Raw genomic sequence first — 16961 nt, 5'->3', positions numbered from 1 at the left:
ATACAATCTACATCAACAGTAATATTTAACTTTATCTTACACTCAACTGTGATTCCACTCATTGGGTTGATAAATGGTCTTTAAAATTATCTAAGGTCCTCTAGTTATTATTATTGATTATACAGTATTATATTATTATATAAGGCCAACGAAAATATCTTCCAAAAGCTTCCAAAAACCCGATATATGCGTACCTTTGCTTTCAGAGCAGCTGATTTCTGCAACTAATTGCCGAAGGAAGTGTGTTTGGCATCTTCTAAATTAACCTAATTGAAACAACACAGGTTGTCTAGTGTCTTAAATCTGTTCAATTTATATGGTCGCTTTATAGCACTTTGCAGTGTTTCACTCCACTATGTACATTACTTGTGAGAACAGGAGGAAACAAACTATTTCTATAATACTTCTGTTGTGACTACTACTGATAAATGTAAAACTTTATCTTTTATTATTCATATTGTTAAGTTTTGTGGTGGTCCCTCTTTAACATTCTCCGAGCTTAGCTCTTAGCTCACGTGCAGCACTCAAGCTCTGAAAGGTAAGTGCAACATTTTTCTATAGGGGCACAAGGAGTGGGCAGGCAATAGCCTAATTCACTGCAGTGCTCAATCAATGACACACAATGAATTTGCTGGGTATGCACAGCTCTCCATCATGCAGGAGACAACTTTAAATGAGCTCCAAGCACAGAGGACCTACACCACAGTTCTACCACGGCACAATAGAATAGTGCTGCTTTGGGATACGGCATTTTTCAACTGTGACGGCCACAGGGTGGCCTTGAGTTGTTGTTGCTTCTGGGTTGCTTTCTTTTGCAGGGAGTTGGTGGGCGGAGCACCATCAATTAACACCATCGTCAACGGGATGCAGCTCACCTGAGGAGGCTTGTCTGAGGAGCATATAAAGCAGCCCTGCCTGCTTGACTTCTCTCTTCCCTGGCCTGCAGCCTGCACTTTTGTTTCTGTTATATTTGGTTGTTCACCTTATTCTTCATTAAATCTATTATGTTTATTCAGACTATGTGTGGCCTCCCCTTTGTTTGCTACAACCGTTGAGCCGGGTTGTGACAAATGGGGGCTCGTCAAACTAATTTGGTAAGTTTTGCAGTGATGTGTAAAACTTTTGGTAGTTAAACTGGTCTGGGCAATAATTGAAGGGACTTATTAGTCTTAGGATTAAAGGTGCTCAGTACTGGTTTTTGGGGAGGCCAGTTAGTCTTGGGTAATCAGGTAATTTGTGCACTAGTTAGTATATTTAGAAGTTCTTTTGTGGTTTAGTATTCTAAATCAGGAGTGCATGGTTGGGGATTGAGCTTTGTGTCTGGAGTGGGTAATCGGCTGAGGCTAGGCTAACAGGGTTGATTGGCTGGTGAGCACATGTCTGGATTTGAACTTTCCCTGTTAGGCTTCAGTTGCGTTTCCCCTTTGGGTTGCGTGAATTTTTTTTTCTTTCGTTGTTTTTTCCTTTTGGTAGTGCTGTGGGGCGTGGTTAGTGTCAATTGTTCAATGTCAATTGTCTCGGGAGCACATCCGAAGGATCTTGGGGGTTGTCTGCTTGCAGGTCGCCTTTCAAACCGGCTGGTTTACAGTGCATAAATACCCACCGCAAGCTGCATGAACACTAGGGTCGAGATTATTCAGTTTTGGATAGGCAGTTAGTGGGGAAGTTCTAATTCTATTTGCTTACCAGTGATCAAAGCTGTTTTGTCATGGCTTCTGTCGGTAGTTTTGTTCAATCTCCCTCTGAGGCAATGTTGAATGGTTGCACTAAAGACCAACTTGTGAAACTTGTGGAGCATTATGAGGTTGACATTGGGGATAAAAAGTTAAAGAAGGAAATTAAAGGGGCACTGAGGGCTGCTTTAATTGAAAGTGGTGTTTTGCCAGTCACAGTGCAAAGTAATGCTGTGGTTTCTCCTACTGTAGGTCTAACATTTGAGCAGCAAAGGGAGCTGTTGCTTTTGCAGATAAATGCAGATATGGATAAAGAGCAAATGAGACAGTCTTTGGAAAAGGAAAAATTGGAGTTGCAAAAGTACCGGTTAGAGCTTATTGAAGCAGGTAGGATGGTGGGTAATGAGGGTTCAGAATGGCCTGGAGAACCTACTACATCACAGGTAAAAGGGTTTGATGTGGTTCGTAATTTGCGTCTAATACCAAAGTTCGACGAGAAAGATCCAGACACCTTTTTTACACTTTTTGAACGGGTAGCCGATATGAGAGGTTGGCCTGAAACTGACCGGGTTGTGATGTTACAATCAGTGTTCACTGGAGAAGCCCAGGAAGCTTATTCCGCTCTTAGTGCAGTGGATTGTCAGACCTATTCCAATGTAAAAGACGCAGTTCTTAGAGCATACGAGTTAGTGCCAGATGCCTATAGACAACGCTTCAGGTCCTGGGAAAAGGCTGACAAACAGACAAATGTGGAATTTGCAAGAGAGTTGTCCAAACATTTCAATAGATGGTGTTCAGCTTTAGGGGTAAGTAACTTTAAAGATCTCTGTGATCTTATTGTATTGGAACAGTTCAGAGACTGTATTCCACCTGAAGTCGCCACTCATATTGATGAGCGTGGAGTGACAACTGTTCATGAAGCAGCAATTCTGGCAGACAAGTATATTCTGGCTCGAAAAGGGAAGTTGGGGAGGAGCCGTGTTCCAGATGTGCATACTAAAAATATTGGTCGCTCGGCTAAAATGTCATGGTCAGAGTCTGCGAAGCCGAACCGTAGTTCACGTTCAGGTGGCTTTGATGAAGTTTGTAATTACTGCCATGAGAGAGGACACTGGAAAGCGGATTGCACTTATCTGAAGAGCAGGTTTAACAGAGGAGGCAATACATTTACTCAACCAGCTGCCCTAAGTGTTCCAGTAAGGAACCTTCCAGTTATTTCTAAGAGAGTTTTAGATGAAGGTAAAACTGTAGAGGGGAATTTTTCTGGCTTTGGAGCATTTGTCTCGGATGGATTTGTATCTGTGTCTAGTATGCAAAATAAAGTGCCGGTAAAAATTCTACGAGATACAGGAGCAAAGGACTCGTTCATATTATCTTCTGTTCTGCATTTTTCCCAGGACAGTGACACAGGTGACTGTCTGCTAGTCAAGGGAATGGGTTTAAAAACTCTGAGTGTTCCTTTGCACAAAGTTAGTTTAGCTTGTGGCCTTGTAAATGGTGATGTCCGCCTCGGGGTTCGTCCTGCTTTGCCAATCATTGGAGTCCATGTTATTCTCGGGAATGATTTAGCTGGCAATCATGGCTGGATTAATGGTGCCCCACCTGATGCATATACACCGATGCTGGATAACCCAACCGATGGTAAAATTGAATGCCCTGAGGTCTTTACCGCTTGTGCTGTAACACAGGCAATGGCAAAAGATTCAGAAACGCAAGATTTTGCATTTGACCATGAAGAATTGGATTGTGAGAGGAATTTGCCTGTGCCTAATTCTCTGTCTATCTCCCAACAGGAACTTAGCACTGAGCAACGAGCGGATGCCTCGTTGAGAGAACTGTTTGATCAGGTGCGGCCTAGCGTTGATGCTCAGAGTGCAGCTAGTGGGTACTTCCTGCAGAATGAGGTATTCGTCCGTAAGTGGGTCCCACAGGGTTTGGATTGTGTTGGTGATCCAGTTTACCAAGTTGTAGTACCAATGAAGTATCAAAATAAAGTGATGCAGTGTTCGCATGACCAGAGTGGGCATCTGGGGGTTAAGAAAACGTACTGTCACATAAATCTGCTGAAACCATACTATGGTCGGGATGAATCTGAGGTTTCACACACTCCTTCGGAAGTGCGCCCAGTTTTGTCTGCTGGTATAGTGTTGCAGTCAGTTGTTAGTGGGGGGGAAGATGTGGCAGTGCCAGCCGATTCTGTACTGCATGGTTGTCTCAAGAACTCTGAATGTCTAATGAATATGGATGGCTTGGCTCATTTGTCTGTTGAGAAGCAAACTGAGTTTGCTGAACTGATTGCAAACTATCCAGGTTTATTGGGAGACTCGCCGTCTAAGACAAATCTGAAAGAGCATGATATTGACGTTGGAGACGCTGAGCCCAGCCGGCAGAGGTTTTCCAGAGTCTTTGAGTTTTGCAGTAATTTCTCAACAGTGGTGGCTTCTCTGACTGACTTGCTGAAGACCACATCCAAGTACATCTGGTCCACCTCATGTCAAAAAGCCTTCACGGATGTTAAAACTTTGTTATGCTCTGTCCCAGTCCTTCTAGCTCCCAGCCTCGATCAGCCAGTACTATTACATGTTGCTGCCAGCCATGTTGGAGCTGGTGCCGTACTCCTTCAGGCTGCTGGAAAAGGGTAACTTATTGCACCTTCGTTAACTTGCGGGGAGGAGCTCCTGTTTTATGGGGGGGAGTGTGACGGCCACAGGGTGGCCTTGAGTTGTTGTTGCTTCTGGGTTGCTTTCTTTTGCAGGGAGTTGGTGGGCGGAGCACCATCAATTAACACCATCGTCAACGGGATGCAGCTCACCTGAGGAGGCTTGTCTGAGGAGCATATAAAGCAGCCCTGCCTGCTTGACTTCTCTCTTCCCTGGCCTGCAGCCTGCACTTTTGTTTCTGTTATATTTGGTTGTTCACCTTATTCTTCATTAAATCTATTATGTTTATTCAGACTATGTGTGGCCTCCCCTTTGTTTGCTACAACCGTTGAGCCGGGTTGTGACACAACTGTGTGGGCAGAAAAAGTCAACCTCTTTTGGACATAAAGTATGGCACCAGAGTGTAGTGTAAAAAAGTTTATGCAAAATGTTCAAATCATACAGTATATAAAAAGTGACAGTGTGCTCTGTGAATCTCACTAGAGGTTTTTTTCTCCACAGTGCATTTAGGGATAACAGATAGATTGTGTTCTATTGAAGTATACAAGTTAATTCATCTAAAGCATCTGCCAGCTCACGTAATGCTACTTGAAATCTCTTGAAAACCTTCACTCAGTTGAAATCGGGGACCAAATGCAAAAAAAAAGAAAAAAAATGGTGGTAGGAAGAAATTCAGGGCCGATTCAAGGGTAATTCAGATTCTACAGAGCCCAGAAAGGAAATATTTAAGGATCATAAACATGGTGGTATCGCTTTATAAACCCGTGTGCAGACAGACATTCAGGCAATAACACACACTGTAAAACTCTGTAAAACTCCTTTTATATCATAATGTCTTTCCAGTAAGGTCATCGGGCATGCATTGATATTTAGTGAAGAGAAAAGGCACCATCCATTCCTTTTGTGTCTCCATTCATATACTACACTCCATTAACACTGTCTAGTGTAATAATTGCAGGGTGCATTTGTGAACTGTGCATCGCTGAGACTGTTTTTTTATATCGCCCAGCAATTGAGCTAACACGGCCATGAGGAAATGAAAAAGCCTGCCTATCCTCACCATCTCATTTTCTGTGCGAGTGCTTTTTTTTGTTGCATAGATCGTAATGATTGAGCAAGGGCATCTGACCTTAATAATAAAAGAGACACTTGAAAAATTAAGTGAATGCCGGAATTCAGATGAATGAGCGCCTGTGACTGACCCAGAATGACAACACCAATCACTTGAGTTGGTTTGGTTTCAACAGCTATTTTCAAGAGTGAGACAATAAACATGGGGGGATGTGTCAGTCATTTGGTTCCAGCAGTTGAAACATACAATAAAGATATAACTGCACATTATGATGACCTCAAATTTATTAGAAAGCCATAGTGTGTGACTTTTTCATATGTATGAATATCTGTTACATCTGTGCCATTGCCAAACGAGGTGACACAAAGTTGATTAAGCCTTTCAGCTCCACAAAACTCTATAGTATTTCACAGCATGGCAGCGTTTGCAAACTGGTGTGAACACACAACACTGGCGTAGGAGCTCAGAAAAATCCTAAGAAGCGCCCAAGCAAAGTTTCAGTTTTTGATTCTACTGCTAAGAAAAAACCTGGCGAACAACAAAAGTTATAACATCCATGCGCGATCATCGAAAGCCTTACCTCATGAAAATGAGCCGACAGTGTTGTTGTAATGACTCAGAATTACTCATGGGGGCAACATAGGTTACGCACTAAAGCTTTAATTTAAATGTGCATCCTCAATATTCTTAAGTAGCTCCAATGCTGTGAGAGAATCTAGGGCAAACACTTGACTGTGCCCATCTACTACATAATAACACAGCACATTAGACCATTGCCTTTAGGATATTCTTCCACACTAACATGACCATCTGTTGTTATGACCGAGTTGAGATTTATTTATTGCTGCAGGCAATCAGCTCAAATATGATGCAACACATCGCAGTGCCCTGCAATGAGATGAACCCAAGTTTCTGCATTTCAATACCAAATAGACAGAGTGGATCAAGTGAGTGTCTTCAGTCACTAACTGAATTAATCAGTCTATGAGTTTTTTTAATACATCACCAAGACATTGGGACATTGAGTCAACCGTTCTACCTACTTTCTAATCTCTGTATATTGAGGTCAGTAGCCTGCATGTAGAATTGTAAAAAGGGCAGCTGCTTGCAAATTCATAGCTTCTGGATTTTGTTCAACGTGATGATTTCAATATCTTTGAATGAATTCTGATTTTTTAGGTAAGAGCAACACTAAACATAAAAGTATAATTCAATTCAGAATATGTCTTAAAACACTTCTGTGGGGATGAAATACTTTTATGATTTTCTGGCGACGGCTAGATGGAGGATTATGTGGTTTTGAACAATTGTAAGCATACTAATTGGATAAATTAAAATGTGACTTGCATTTAAATTTTTAGGAGATACATTAGCATATCAAGCTCATACGAAGACCTTTTTACAGATATAGGAAATATCGTTTAGTTTTCTTTTTTACTCAGGACTGTTGATAAAAGCCTATGTGGTTAAGTAAAACAGTATGTTTGCTTTTTGTGGCAAAGTAGTTTACAAAGTCTTCAACTTTAAAAAGTCAGAGCGAGTCACATCACTGTAACGGTGCAATATATCCCAGATTAGTTTTGTTTTTCTATTTAACACAAATAGATGCACATAGAGTCTGTATGGACCAACTGTTCAGTGCAAGTCACGTCTGGGAGCATAGGGCAATAAACATGGGAGATAAAACTGATCAAGATGTCCGTTAGCTTTACCTGCTAGACGTGATCAAGTCCACAAACAGCCAGACAGAGATAGAGACAGAGATAAAGCAGGAGCTAAATCAGTGGAGTGGTACTATTGTCAGTGTCATCATTCACTCTTACAGCCAAAACAGGCAGAGGCGGTCAGGACATTAGCTGTACTGTGTAACTTTGTAACAGGAATGTGTGGTCTCTTTTTTGACTGATCTGCCATGTCTAAATGATTAGCTGAATAGTAATCGAAAGCTTGTTTGTTTTTCATTTTTGTCGCTAGTAATACATTTCCGATTTCACGTTACTTCCTGAGTTACTGTGTGATTCTTGCGCTAATTTTAGGGGCAGTAGAGACGCAAAGAAAATAATTTAGAGAAAAAAGTCTAGTCTAGTCACAGTCAAATTCAAATGGTCTGGTTATTGTGTAAAACAATGCCAGTGAAAAACAACAATGTAAAACAACTTCTCTTAATTGAACATCTGACATAGTACAGGTTTAAAGGGGAAATAAATTAAAACTTAATTTTTTGTTTAACCGGTTAACCACAAGAATTAACGGTTATTAACCGGTTAACCGTTAAGATTTTTAAAAATATTTTAAAGACCGTAGTATTGATAAGCTCCGACGTTATCAGTGCTGCATAACGGTACTTTACACTTTTGTTTATGACGGATTTTCGCTATTGATCCTGGCACACAATCATGGCAGACCTTTCTGTGTTCATGCAGGGGGCGAGCACTCACTGCCTGTCTGTCACTCTCTCACACACTCACTGAGACGGTGATAGATGCAGGACAGCATCCACCTCAAGAAGGCTAATGCTAGCGCTATGTTAAGATAGCGGGAGCCCACGCTGTTAATTAAATTATACACATTATTATAACACATGGCAGGGGGGTGTTGTGACCATAAGTGTTGTGACCATAAGTTGTGACTGGGAGCGTACTATGGACCTATTATAAAGTTGAGCACAGCCTACACTACGTGTTTCATTCTTTGCAGACGGTTCGCATTCTTACATCCAGTTTAGCCATATCAAAATAAGAGTCCGGATTTGAGAGAAATTAAGATAATTTAATTAGTTTTAACCGTTTAGTATTAACCGGTTAAAGATCTTCTTAAAGGTGAAGTAAGCGGTTTATTTCTATTAATATAACTTTTTCATACAATAATCACTTACACGATGTGCACGTTTCATAAAGCCAATCTCTTAGTCAGCTGATCTGCATGTAATCAGCAATGAAACTTTATGTAGTATCCCGAAATTTTATCCAATCACAAGAGAGAATGCTACAAACCGACACCCGTCCGCACCCGTCTCACTCATGGTCTCACTGCCGGTGCACGCCAGAGCGACACATGGGTGAATGTTTATGCGCCTACAATGGCGGAGCAGGTAACAATCCTTCCCAATGTCTGTTTTGATGGTTTTTATCATGTTTTATCACACTTATGGATCTGAGATGATGCTAGATAACTTGCTGCTCGAAGACCGCAGTGCATTAATGTGGTGACGTAGGGACGAGCGAGGGGACTGCTAACTGCAGTAACTGACAGGAAGTTAGCTAAACTGACCATTCCGCTTACAGCTCATTTAACGATTAACAAGTTAACCATGGACATCCCTAGTTGGACTGAATGTTAGTTATTCGGAAGGCTTTCAAAGAAGAGCTATTAATAAGTGTAAGGAAACAATGAGAGACAATCTGTAACCATCCGTGTATTCTTTGTCCAAATCTAAATAAATAAATAAATAGACAAAATGTTGAAGTAATCATGGAACCAGTGATAACAGCAACAACAACACGAGGCAATTCTCTTTGTAAATGTTCCATATCAGACGTTATTTTCGGATTGATGGGAGCGTTTAATCCACAACTACTGTAGTCAAACGTTGGTTAGTGAACTGAAAAAGTAACATTTGAAAGGAATCAAATCCTCTCATAATGAGACAATGTGGTTCTTAGTCGCATAACTAGTACCCAGAGGATCGATAGCGCTGTGCATCTTCTTATCTTTTCTCATTAAAATGATTTTCATGTGGAAACAGTTTTAAGATTCTGGGCTAATTCAAAAAATGTTGTATTCAAATCTGTAGAGGATAATGTTTGGATGGGACATTTAATCTGTTTATCAATATTTGCTTTGTTTCGCCTTAGGAAACTTGGAATACTGAGGTCCATTGAGACTGAAGGGAAGTTGCTAAATATACCGTAGCATATTTTTGTATATTTTTCGTTCATGCTCTCAAATAAACACATTTTATCATTCCAGGAAGGAGCGGCTTTTTATTAGACTATCTGTTTTGGACCTTTTGGCACCATTTGTCACGGACTGACTGCAACAAGTGTAGCAGAAAATAAATCCAAAGAGAAGCCTAAGGGTCAGGCATCTGTTGGCGTTTGGATGTAGTGGTGCATGGTGAGGGCCAGGAGACTCATGTCCTCTTAGGGAAAATACTTCACCACGCTATATGGCAGAGGGCTGAAAGGATGCACCGTTTGCAGCACTTCACAATTGCAAAAGAAATGGACAGTGTGTGCTGGCATGTCCCAGAGCATTTGTTGAGGCCGTTTTAGATCATTTATTTATTATAACATTAAAGCCACTACGAGTAACATGGCACGTTGGCGTCCCCTTTGGACAAAAGCGGTAGTATTTTTACGACGCCCGCTGTCGCAAAGCTGTTTCCTAGCGCGTGCCAGGCGCGCGAGTGTGAACTGAGAAGGGAGCAATATAGTGCATGTCCGTGTGTTGAAAGTGTGAGGACTCTTTTCGGCTCCGTGAGAGTGGTTTTGACACTGCATCAACTAATGCCAGTCACTGCCACACACACCTGATTGCAATGAGTTGATACAGCAGTGTCACCTAACTACTCTCTCTCTCTCACGGAGCTGAAAGATTACGTGTCCGACTCCTCACAGAAAGCGAATGAACGAGAGACGGCAGTTAGTATGGATCACGATGAGGTAATGTGTTTATGTTGTTGTAAATAATTACTATTTCAGATAATGGTTATCTGATGATGGTGAAGCAAAGCAAACTTTGTGTTAGTACTAACCGCTCATTCATTTAGGAGTAAACACTGCAGTCTAGTTTCGCTCTCGTGAAATTGTATACACGTTGCTTGGCAACGCCCTGGTCCCGCCCGTAGCCTATATCACTCTCCCTTTTAGCTTTTCTTCATTGCATTTTTTCTTTGATGGTTCAGCCCCGTTATCAGTCATTATGACGACAAATAACTGTCTCAAACAAGGCTCCCGCTCCCCTTCCCTCACCTGGAGGGATAGGCTTCTCAATTCACGTTGCTGCGCCACACTGAAATCTGCGACCAATACGGATATGTGACCATAGAGCCTGCACGAGCGAACCGAAAATCGGACTGGGTGTGCGACCAGACCAAAAGCAGTAATAAAAACTATTTAAAAACGTCTTTCTTTGCACTGATGGTCTCGTTTGCTGTTAAAGGTAATTTATGATTATCAGAGGAAACATGAGGCTGTTTAAAAGATATTTAAATGTTACTCGTAGCCGCTTTAACTCTTTCCATTTCAAAGTGGCCCTCAGTATCAGTCCGCTGCCAAAAACAACTTTAACCTTACATTCAGCTATAATTTACATTTTCACAAGTTGTTACATGTAAGGCTGATGTATCATCTGAAATACATAGCAATGCAATCCCAAAACCATTCCATTACATGCCATCAAAGGGAAATTTAATGTGACGCTATGAGGGAATATATGCCATCCCTGATCATCATCTTTTGCTCCTAGAATGGAACCCCTAATGGGATAAGATGAATCATAAGACTCATAAATATCATTAAATCCCAGTGCAGCACCTGGACACCGCACACTTTCCCCCTACACTGTCCACGGCTACTCCAGGTCTGTTGGTTCGCAGCAGATGGTGGTAAACACATCAAGCTGTTTTCCAAGCAGCTCTCCCAAACGTCCCCTCCTCTGCATTTGGCCAGGGTCACCTCAAGACTCTGTAGTGTTGCACAACCACCTTCACTGTCTGACACGTACATACATGCATGGTAAGATGTGCATGTTGTTACAACTGTTGTCTATGGAAAAAAAACTAATTTTAGTGACTGCTCTCCTGTCTTTCACAATGAATTAACTTTTTTTTTTTTTATTGGCGCTTTCCAGTAATTGGGTGTGGAATATGAAAGACGTTCTACCATTTGATATGTTAACCTTTCTCAAAACAGAAAAATCCCAGCATGTTTGAGCCTTTTTTATATAGTTTTGCCATGATATTTACAGAACATAAATACCACATAATTTAGGGACTTCCTTAAGGTTGGAGGACTCACGAGGGACAGTTTAGAATTGTCAAAACTGAAGCAACACAGGCCAGTATATCCTGACTTCTGGGATTTCTGCAATCTCCAGAAACATTGGATCCTACATTTCATATGATGAAACTGGACACACCTCCTGAATGCCCATTTGTTTCTAACCCCATGCTCCCAGTTTGTGAAGCGGTGTGACTGGTGCATTGGTCCTTTAAATTGTAAAACATCCATTAACAAACTGGTTAGAAAACACTACTGTAAGAAGTTGTACTACTGTACAGGCCTATCAACGAGTAGCCCCAGTGATAAATAACTTCATGTCACTGTTGTAAAGCAACTCATACAAAAGAGATTTGAGAGAGCCGTACTGTACATGTTTGTCCAACACTCAGATGGCTAAAAACAAGTGTTCTCAGTATGTTTGCTAAACACCACAAGCTAAATGGGCTTGCGTTATTTTCTGCTCACCTTTTTTCCTGTTGAAGGCGCGGTTCATAGTGGAAAATGTGTGTCTCCGTGGTCCCTCCTGAGTGTCTGCCAATATTCCACCTGGAAAACATAGGCAGGGAAAAGGCAGTTAAACATGGCTGTGACCTCAAACCTTCACCAAAAGGCACCAAGTCTAAAAACAAACAAACAGTCTCAAGTTGTTGTTTTTCTTTACAACAAAATATCCCCCACCCTCTCAGAGTGAGCCTATGTTTAGCAGTCAGAATGTGTTCCAGTACAAGTCCCAGTCCAGTTTGTTTACCACAGGGACACATCATACTCACTGTCCCCCAGTGGGCTTGATAATAAGAAACTCAGCACAGAACACGTCTAAGAATGGTGATTCCTAACAAGGCAGGTAAGGAGTGTTGCATGATACATTGGAATGCTGTTTACTATGATCTCCTGCTGCAGTCAGTGGCATTACTTTTTTAATCTTTCCAACAGAACTGGGACATTTTATTCAAAATGCTACGTGTTGGACTGTGAAGCCAACACATTGTTCAGCTACACACAGGACATTCACATGGCACACAACTGAAACTAAATCCAGGAAGTTTGAGTCATCGTAGGATATGCCGATCAGTGCTTTGTTACTAATCATATCCAGGTTTCTGTCAGTAGTAAAAGGATCTCACAAAAAACTCAAATAGGAATGGTATAAAGTGATTCTCAACAGACAATGATCACGTTCACATACACAGAGTATATTCTGAATAATGTCCATGTTCTGGTTCAGACAATATGTCAAATAAGGTGTGTCCATGGTCAGCAGCTATGGGAATATTCTTGTTTACATGTCAATCAGCATGACTCTGAATAAACCAGCAACGTTCACCAGTAGTGTTGGGGGTGTCATGACGTCAAGCATTGTAAACGAATGTCGGCTGATGGACAAATTCAGTTATTGCCGTTGCTGGTGTTGTCCTCTACATTACAGGAAGAGGAGCAATTTCTTTTTACAGATGTAAAACATTTCAAATCTGACACTTTGCCTCGACTGCTTTCAGACCGTTGCATCAATTCCCCCACGAGAGCTCGGCAATCTAGAGTGCCACAAGGACAAACTGTCCGGCACTAGGTGGTCACCGGCGTCCTCCAAAATCAATATAATTTCCCCTTTTATCTGTGAGAAAATATGCAAGGCCTGCCGCATAACAGCTATTTCATTCCTTGCCTTTGCAAACAAATTAACTTGTGCCCGGGCAATTTGGAAAATGTATTGAATTCTTCCATCTCTGGCATTGTCCATTTATCAAGTGAAGTCGGAGTGATAATGCGTTTTTAGTGAATGGAAAAAAACAAATCCTCCTCATGCCTTTGGAACCAAACCTCCCACACGCTGAATCATAGAGTACTACTCAAATTGAAAGGTCACCTATTATGCTATATGCACTTTTTAATTTTCTTTTCAAACTTTTCAACATTCACTTGGATCCCTGGTGTGTCTAGAGACTCCCAGAGTATGGAACCTGTGTAAAAAAAACTAACAAAATTATGTGAAATTGAAAACCATTCTCAGACAGCTGTAGGTTTTAACTGAAAGTTGTAGAGGAGAAGATGTATTACTGCCATACATGAGAAGATAAAACAAGATTATCCTTTATTAGTCCCGCATTGTAGACTTACAACTTAAAAATAGTATCTTAAAATATTAATTGCTTCAAACCAATGAATAGAGGGATACATGATTCTGAAATATTGGATCTGACCTGAAATACCACTCCGGTGAAAGCTACCTGAACTTTATGTGGATTCATTCATTTTCCAAAGGGAACCCAAGGCCAGTCAGACCTGATACAAACCCACCTAAGGATAATGAGACCTGATCCAATATGCAGTGAGGCAGAACAGACCCATTTAAACGGAGAACACAAACACTTGCAGCATCTTGATGTGACTCAAATTAACAAGCAGCCTTGCTCTGAAGAGTTCTAATACGTTCACACCATCTCACATCAAAAGACAACATTTACTCCTGTGATTACTTTTAAACACCACGCGGTCAGAGGAATAGCACCATACCTGACCAGATTTAAATACATTTACTTTGGACCTCGAATGACTTACATAGCAGGTCATCTCATATACAGTAAAGACCTTCACAATTAATTGCTGTTATGCCCCCTTCAACCTTTATGTATTAGCAACATACTGTATCATGCAATCTGTTGGTTTACTGTGGTTATATTTAAATTGAACTAATGAAACTACATTTAGATGGTTTTTACTGGAGCGCAACTTCTCACAATAAATGTAATCTTCTTTCATCACCTGCCACTGCCACACAATTTATGCTGTGTAGTGCCTTGTATAATGCATATACGGCAATTATGAGTGTGACATAAATGACGCCATTCAGAAAATCATATTTTATGTAAAAGGCATTATCAACCAATAGCCCATGGGTCTATGTAGTAATTATGGTAAGAAGTGAATTATGTGGAAACAAATAGACCACCGTAACATGGGTGGTTAATGGGTCATTAGCTTTGGCTGAATAGCAGTAAGGTTGTCAATACAAAAATGATGGAGTTCTGCTATTGAGTTAAATATTCTTAATTACTGCTGGGAGGAGCTGACGACAAACAAGTCATCCGTTAAAAAGACACATCTATGACAGAGGTTTCAATGGTTTCAGAATTTGCATTAAAGAGGCTTCTGCTTAATGAAAATAAACTGTCACTTTAAATTGAAAAATGGAAATCCATTAGCTAAATAAAAGGCACACAATGATCCATGGCTAAGAACTGAGGAAAAGGCAGTTTGCGGATACAAGTGAACAACGTATGCAGGTTTTTCTTCTCACAGTAAGGGGATATTTAACAGCAACAGAGGCCCCTGGAAAAGGGCTGGAGAATTTTTTTAAATGGAACAAGCTTCAGGGTGGGGACTGGGACATTCCTCAGGCTGACACAACTTTGCAAAGCTGAAAGAGGCAACTTGTATTCCCTATTTACAAGACTAGCAGAAGAAAACACCACCCGGGAGAAGATGAGCAAGGACACTGGTACTGTTTGCATTTCACAGAAAGACAGGGGGAAAGTAGATTGTGCACGTCTCAGCACCAAACCACTCTGCAGGCATCTGGATTGGCCAAATCAAGCTCTTGGCAGTGGTGGCCTTGGCTCTTAGTCTTGAGTTTTTTTTAAACAGGAACAGCTTTTTGGGATTTAAATGCACTGTCGCTTTCTTCTTCAAAGCAAGACGGGTATGTTTGTTGATGCTTAAATGGACTACATTAAGAAAATACAACTTCCCCCATTAATGGTGTCTGGTCATTTTCACACTGCCATTATGTGTTATTGTTTTTTTTTTACCCGTGGGGAGTTATGCGTCACTGGAGATATTTTTGTCGCAGGAAGATTGGAGGGCGTCTATTCCTTTCCATCACAAACATACATTTGTGACACAGAGCAGCAGTTTAGAGATGTGGCACACCTGAGAAATAGCTAAAAAAGAAAATGTATAAATATGAATTAATGAATGCAATGGGTGACAACAAAAAAATCTGATACAGAATCAGTTGACTCCAATCCTGATCTTGTGGAGTGGCTTAGGAGACCAGCAAACCATTAAGAAAAGTCACCATTAAGAGCTTTAAGTTCTTACAACAAAGACTGGTTTAGTTGGTATCAACGGAGGAAAGGCCTGCCAGAATACCAAGTGCCGCGACACCTTTTTCTGCTCGTTTGTGACACACTGTGGTGTGATGCGATGCCTCGCCAGACACCTGACTGTGATGTCACTCAGTTTGATTGACAGCTGCAGTGTTGGGTCTGTTTTAATAGCTTCCTGTCTGGTGATTCAACAGCACCCCCTTGGGAGAGCTGTCGACCCTAAGACACACACACACAGACACGGCTGCACACACATACACAGAGACAGACACCGGCACACACACACACACACACACACACACACACACACACACACACACACACACACACACACACACACACACACACACACACACACACACACACACACACACACACACACACACACACACACACACACACACACACACACACACACACACACACACACTCACTCAAAGACTTAACACTGAACTGCAAACTTCCTCCATCTCCTTTCAATGTTTACCAACTGCAGTGGAAGCACAGGTTAGGTTTGCTCAATTCCCCGCAAGTATGTGTGTGTGTGTGTGTGTGTGTGTGTGTGTGTGTGTGTGTGTGTGTGTGTGTGTGTGTGTGTGTGTGTGTGTGTGTGTGTGTTCTTATATACCAGTCCACATACAAGAACACATCCATACATCAATTAGCTTATAGTTGTTTCAAACAGCCACTAACTGATCAACCATGACATTAATTACAATGACTTCTCCAACAGTATAAGGCCTAATAACAAACGTAAATTAGCACACAGAACACAATTAAATGGTCATTTAAACCACATAATGTAGTTACAGTTTCCTAAGAGGATACTGAAATCTAGTAGTAATCATGAAACACACACGCACACAACTAAAAACACTTTAACAATTAACATATAGCCATATAAGCATTGTATAGGTATGCAAAATGTGTGCATTGCATATCTGAAATTCAAGTATGTGAAAATAGGATCCAGGACTTTACTTACTCAGAATATCATCTTCCAAAATGCTCAGCGAAAATCATGTCCACAGTCTAAGAAATTCACCTTCAGTGACTCAAACATTTGGAATTTGGCTTGGGAAAGCCCTCTTTCTGGAAATAAGCGTGACCTGTTCCGACCCCGTGGTGGAGGAGTCCTATCTCTCACAAGCCAAAACAACTATCTAAAAAATGAAAAAAAGCAATCCAAATACAGACCTTAGACAAAAGTAAATGCTTAAAAATGCTTTTTTTAAGGAAGAAAGAAAGCTAACGTTGCCTTTATAAGCGCCTCTCAGCCGCTCACTAATCTGATCCATATGCAGTGAAAAGGCAGCAGGCTTTTTACAACGGCATAGACGCAAGAGAATTCACCCGGTTCCCAACAACATAATGCCTCAGAAAAAGAAAATCAACAAAGATCCTTTGTCTGCTTCCATTTGCTTTCATCCCGGTTCTGGAATCTG

General features: G+C 41.1%; 1 protein-coding gene across 3 annotated transcripts in view; it reads right to left on the bottom strand.

Moving 5' to 3' along the window:
- Positions 1-16961, bottom strand: part of gulp1a (GULP PTB domain containing engulfment adaptor 1a) — a 118252-nt gene that overhangs the window by 19466 nt on the left and 81825 nt on the right. For 2 of the 3 annotated variants that reach the window (XM_080038160.1, XM_080038161.1), the window contains one exon: positions 11876-11956. In XM_080038160.1, the coding sequence (XP_079894286.1) occupies positions 11876-11903 (28 nt within the window). In that variant the 5' untranslated portion in view covers positions 11904-11956. Of the gene's footprint in view, positions 1-11875; positions 11957-16501; positions 16924-16961 lie in introns of those variants that run through there. The other variant, XM_080038162.1, reaches the window with a different exon arrangement.

This window comes from Ammodytes marinus (genome assembly GCF_949987685.1).
Source record: "Ammodytes marinus genome assembly, chromosome: 12".
Taxonomy (NCBI): Eukaryota; Metazoa; Chordata; class Actinopteri; order Uranoscopiformes; family Ammodytidae; genus Ammodytes; species Ammodytes marinus.
This window is presented reverse-complemented; position numbering and strand designations above follow the sequence as displayed.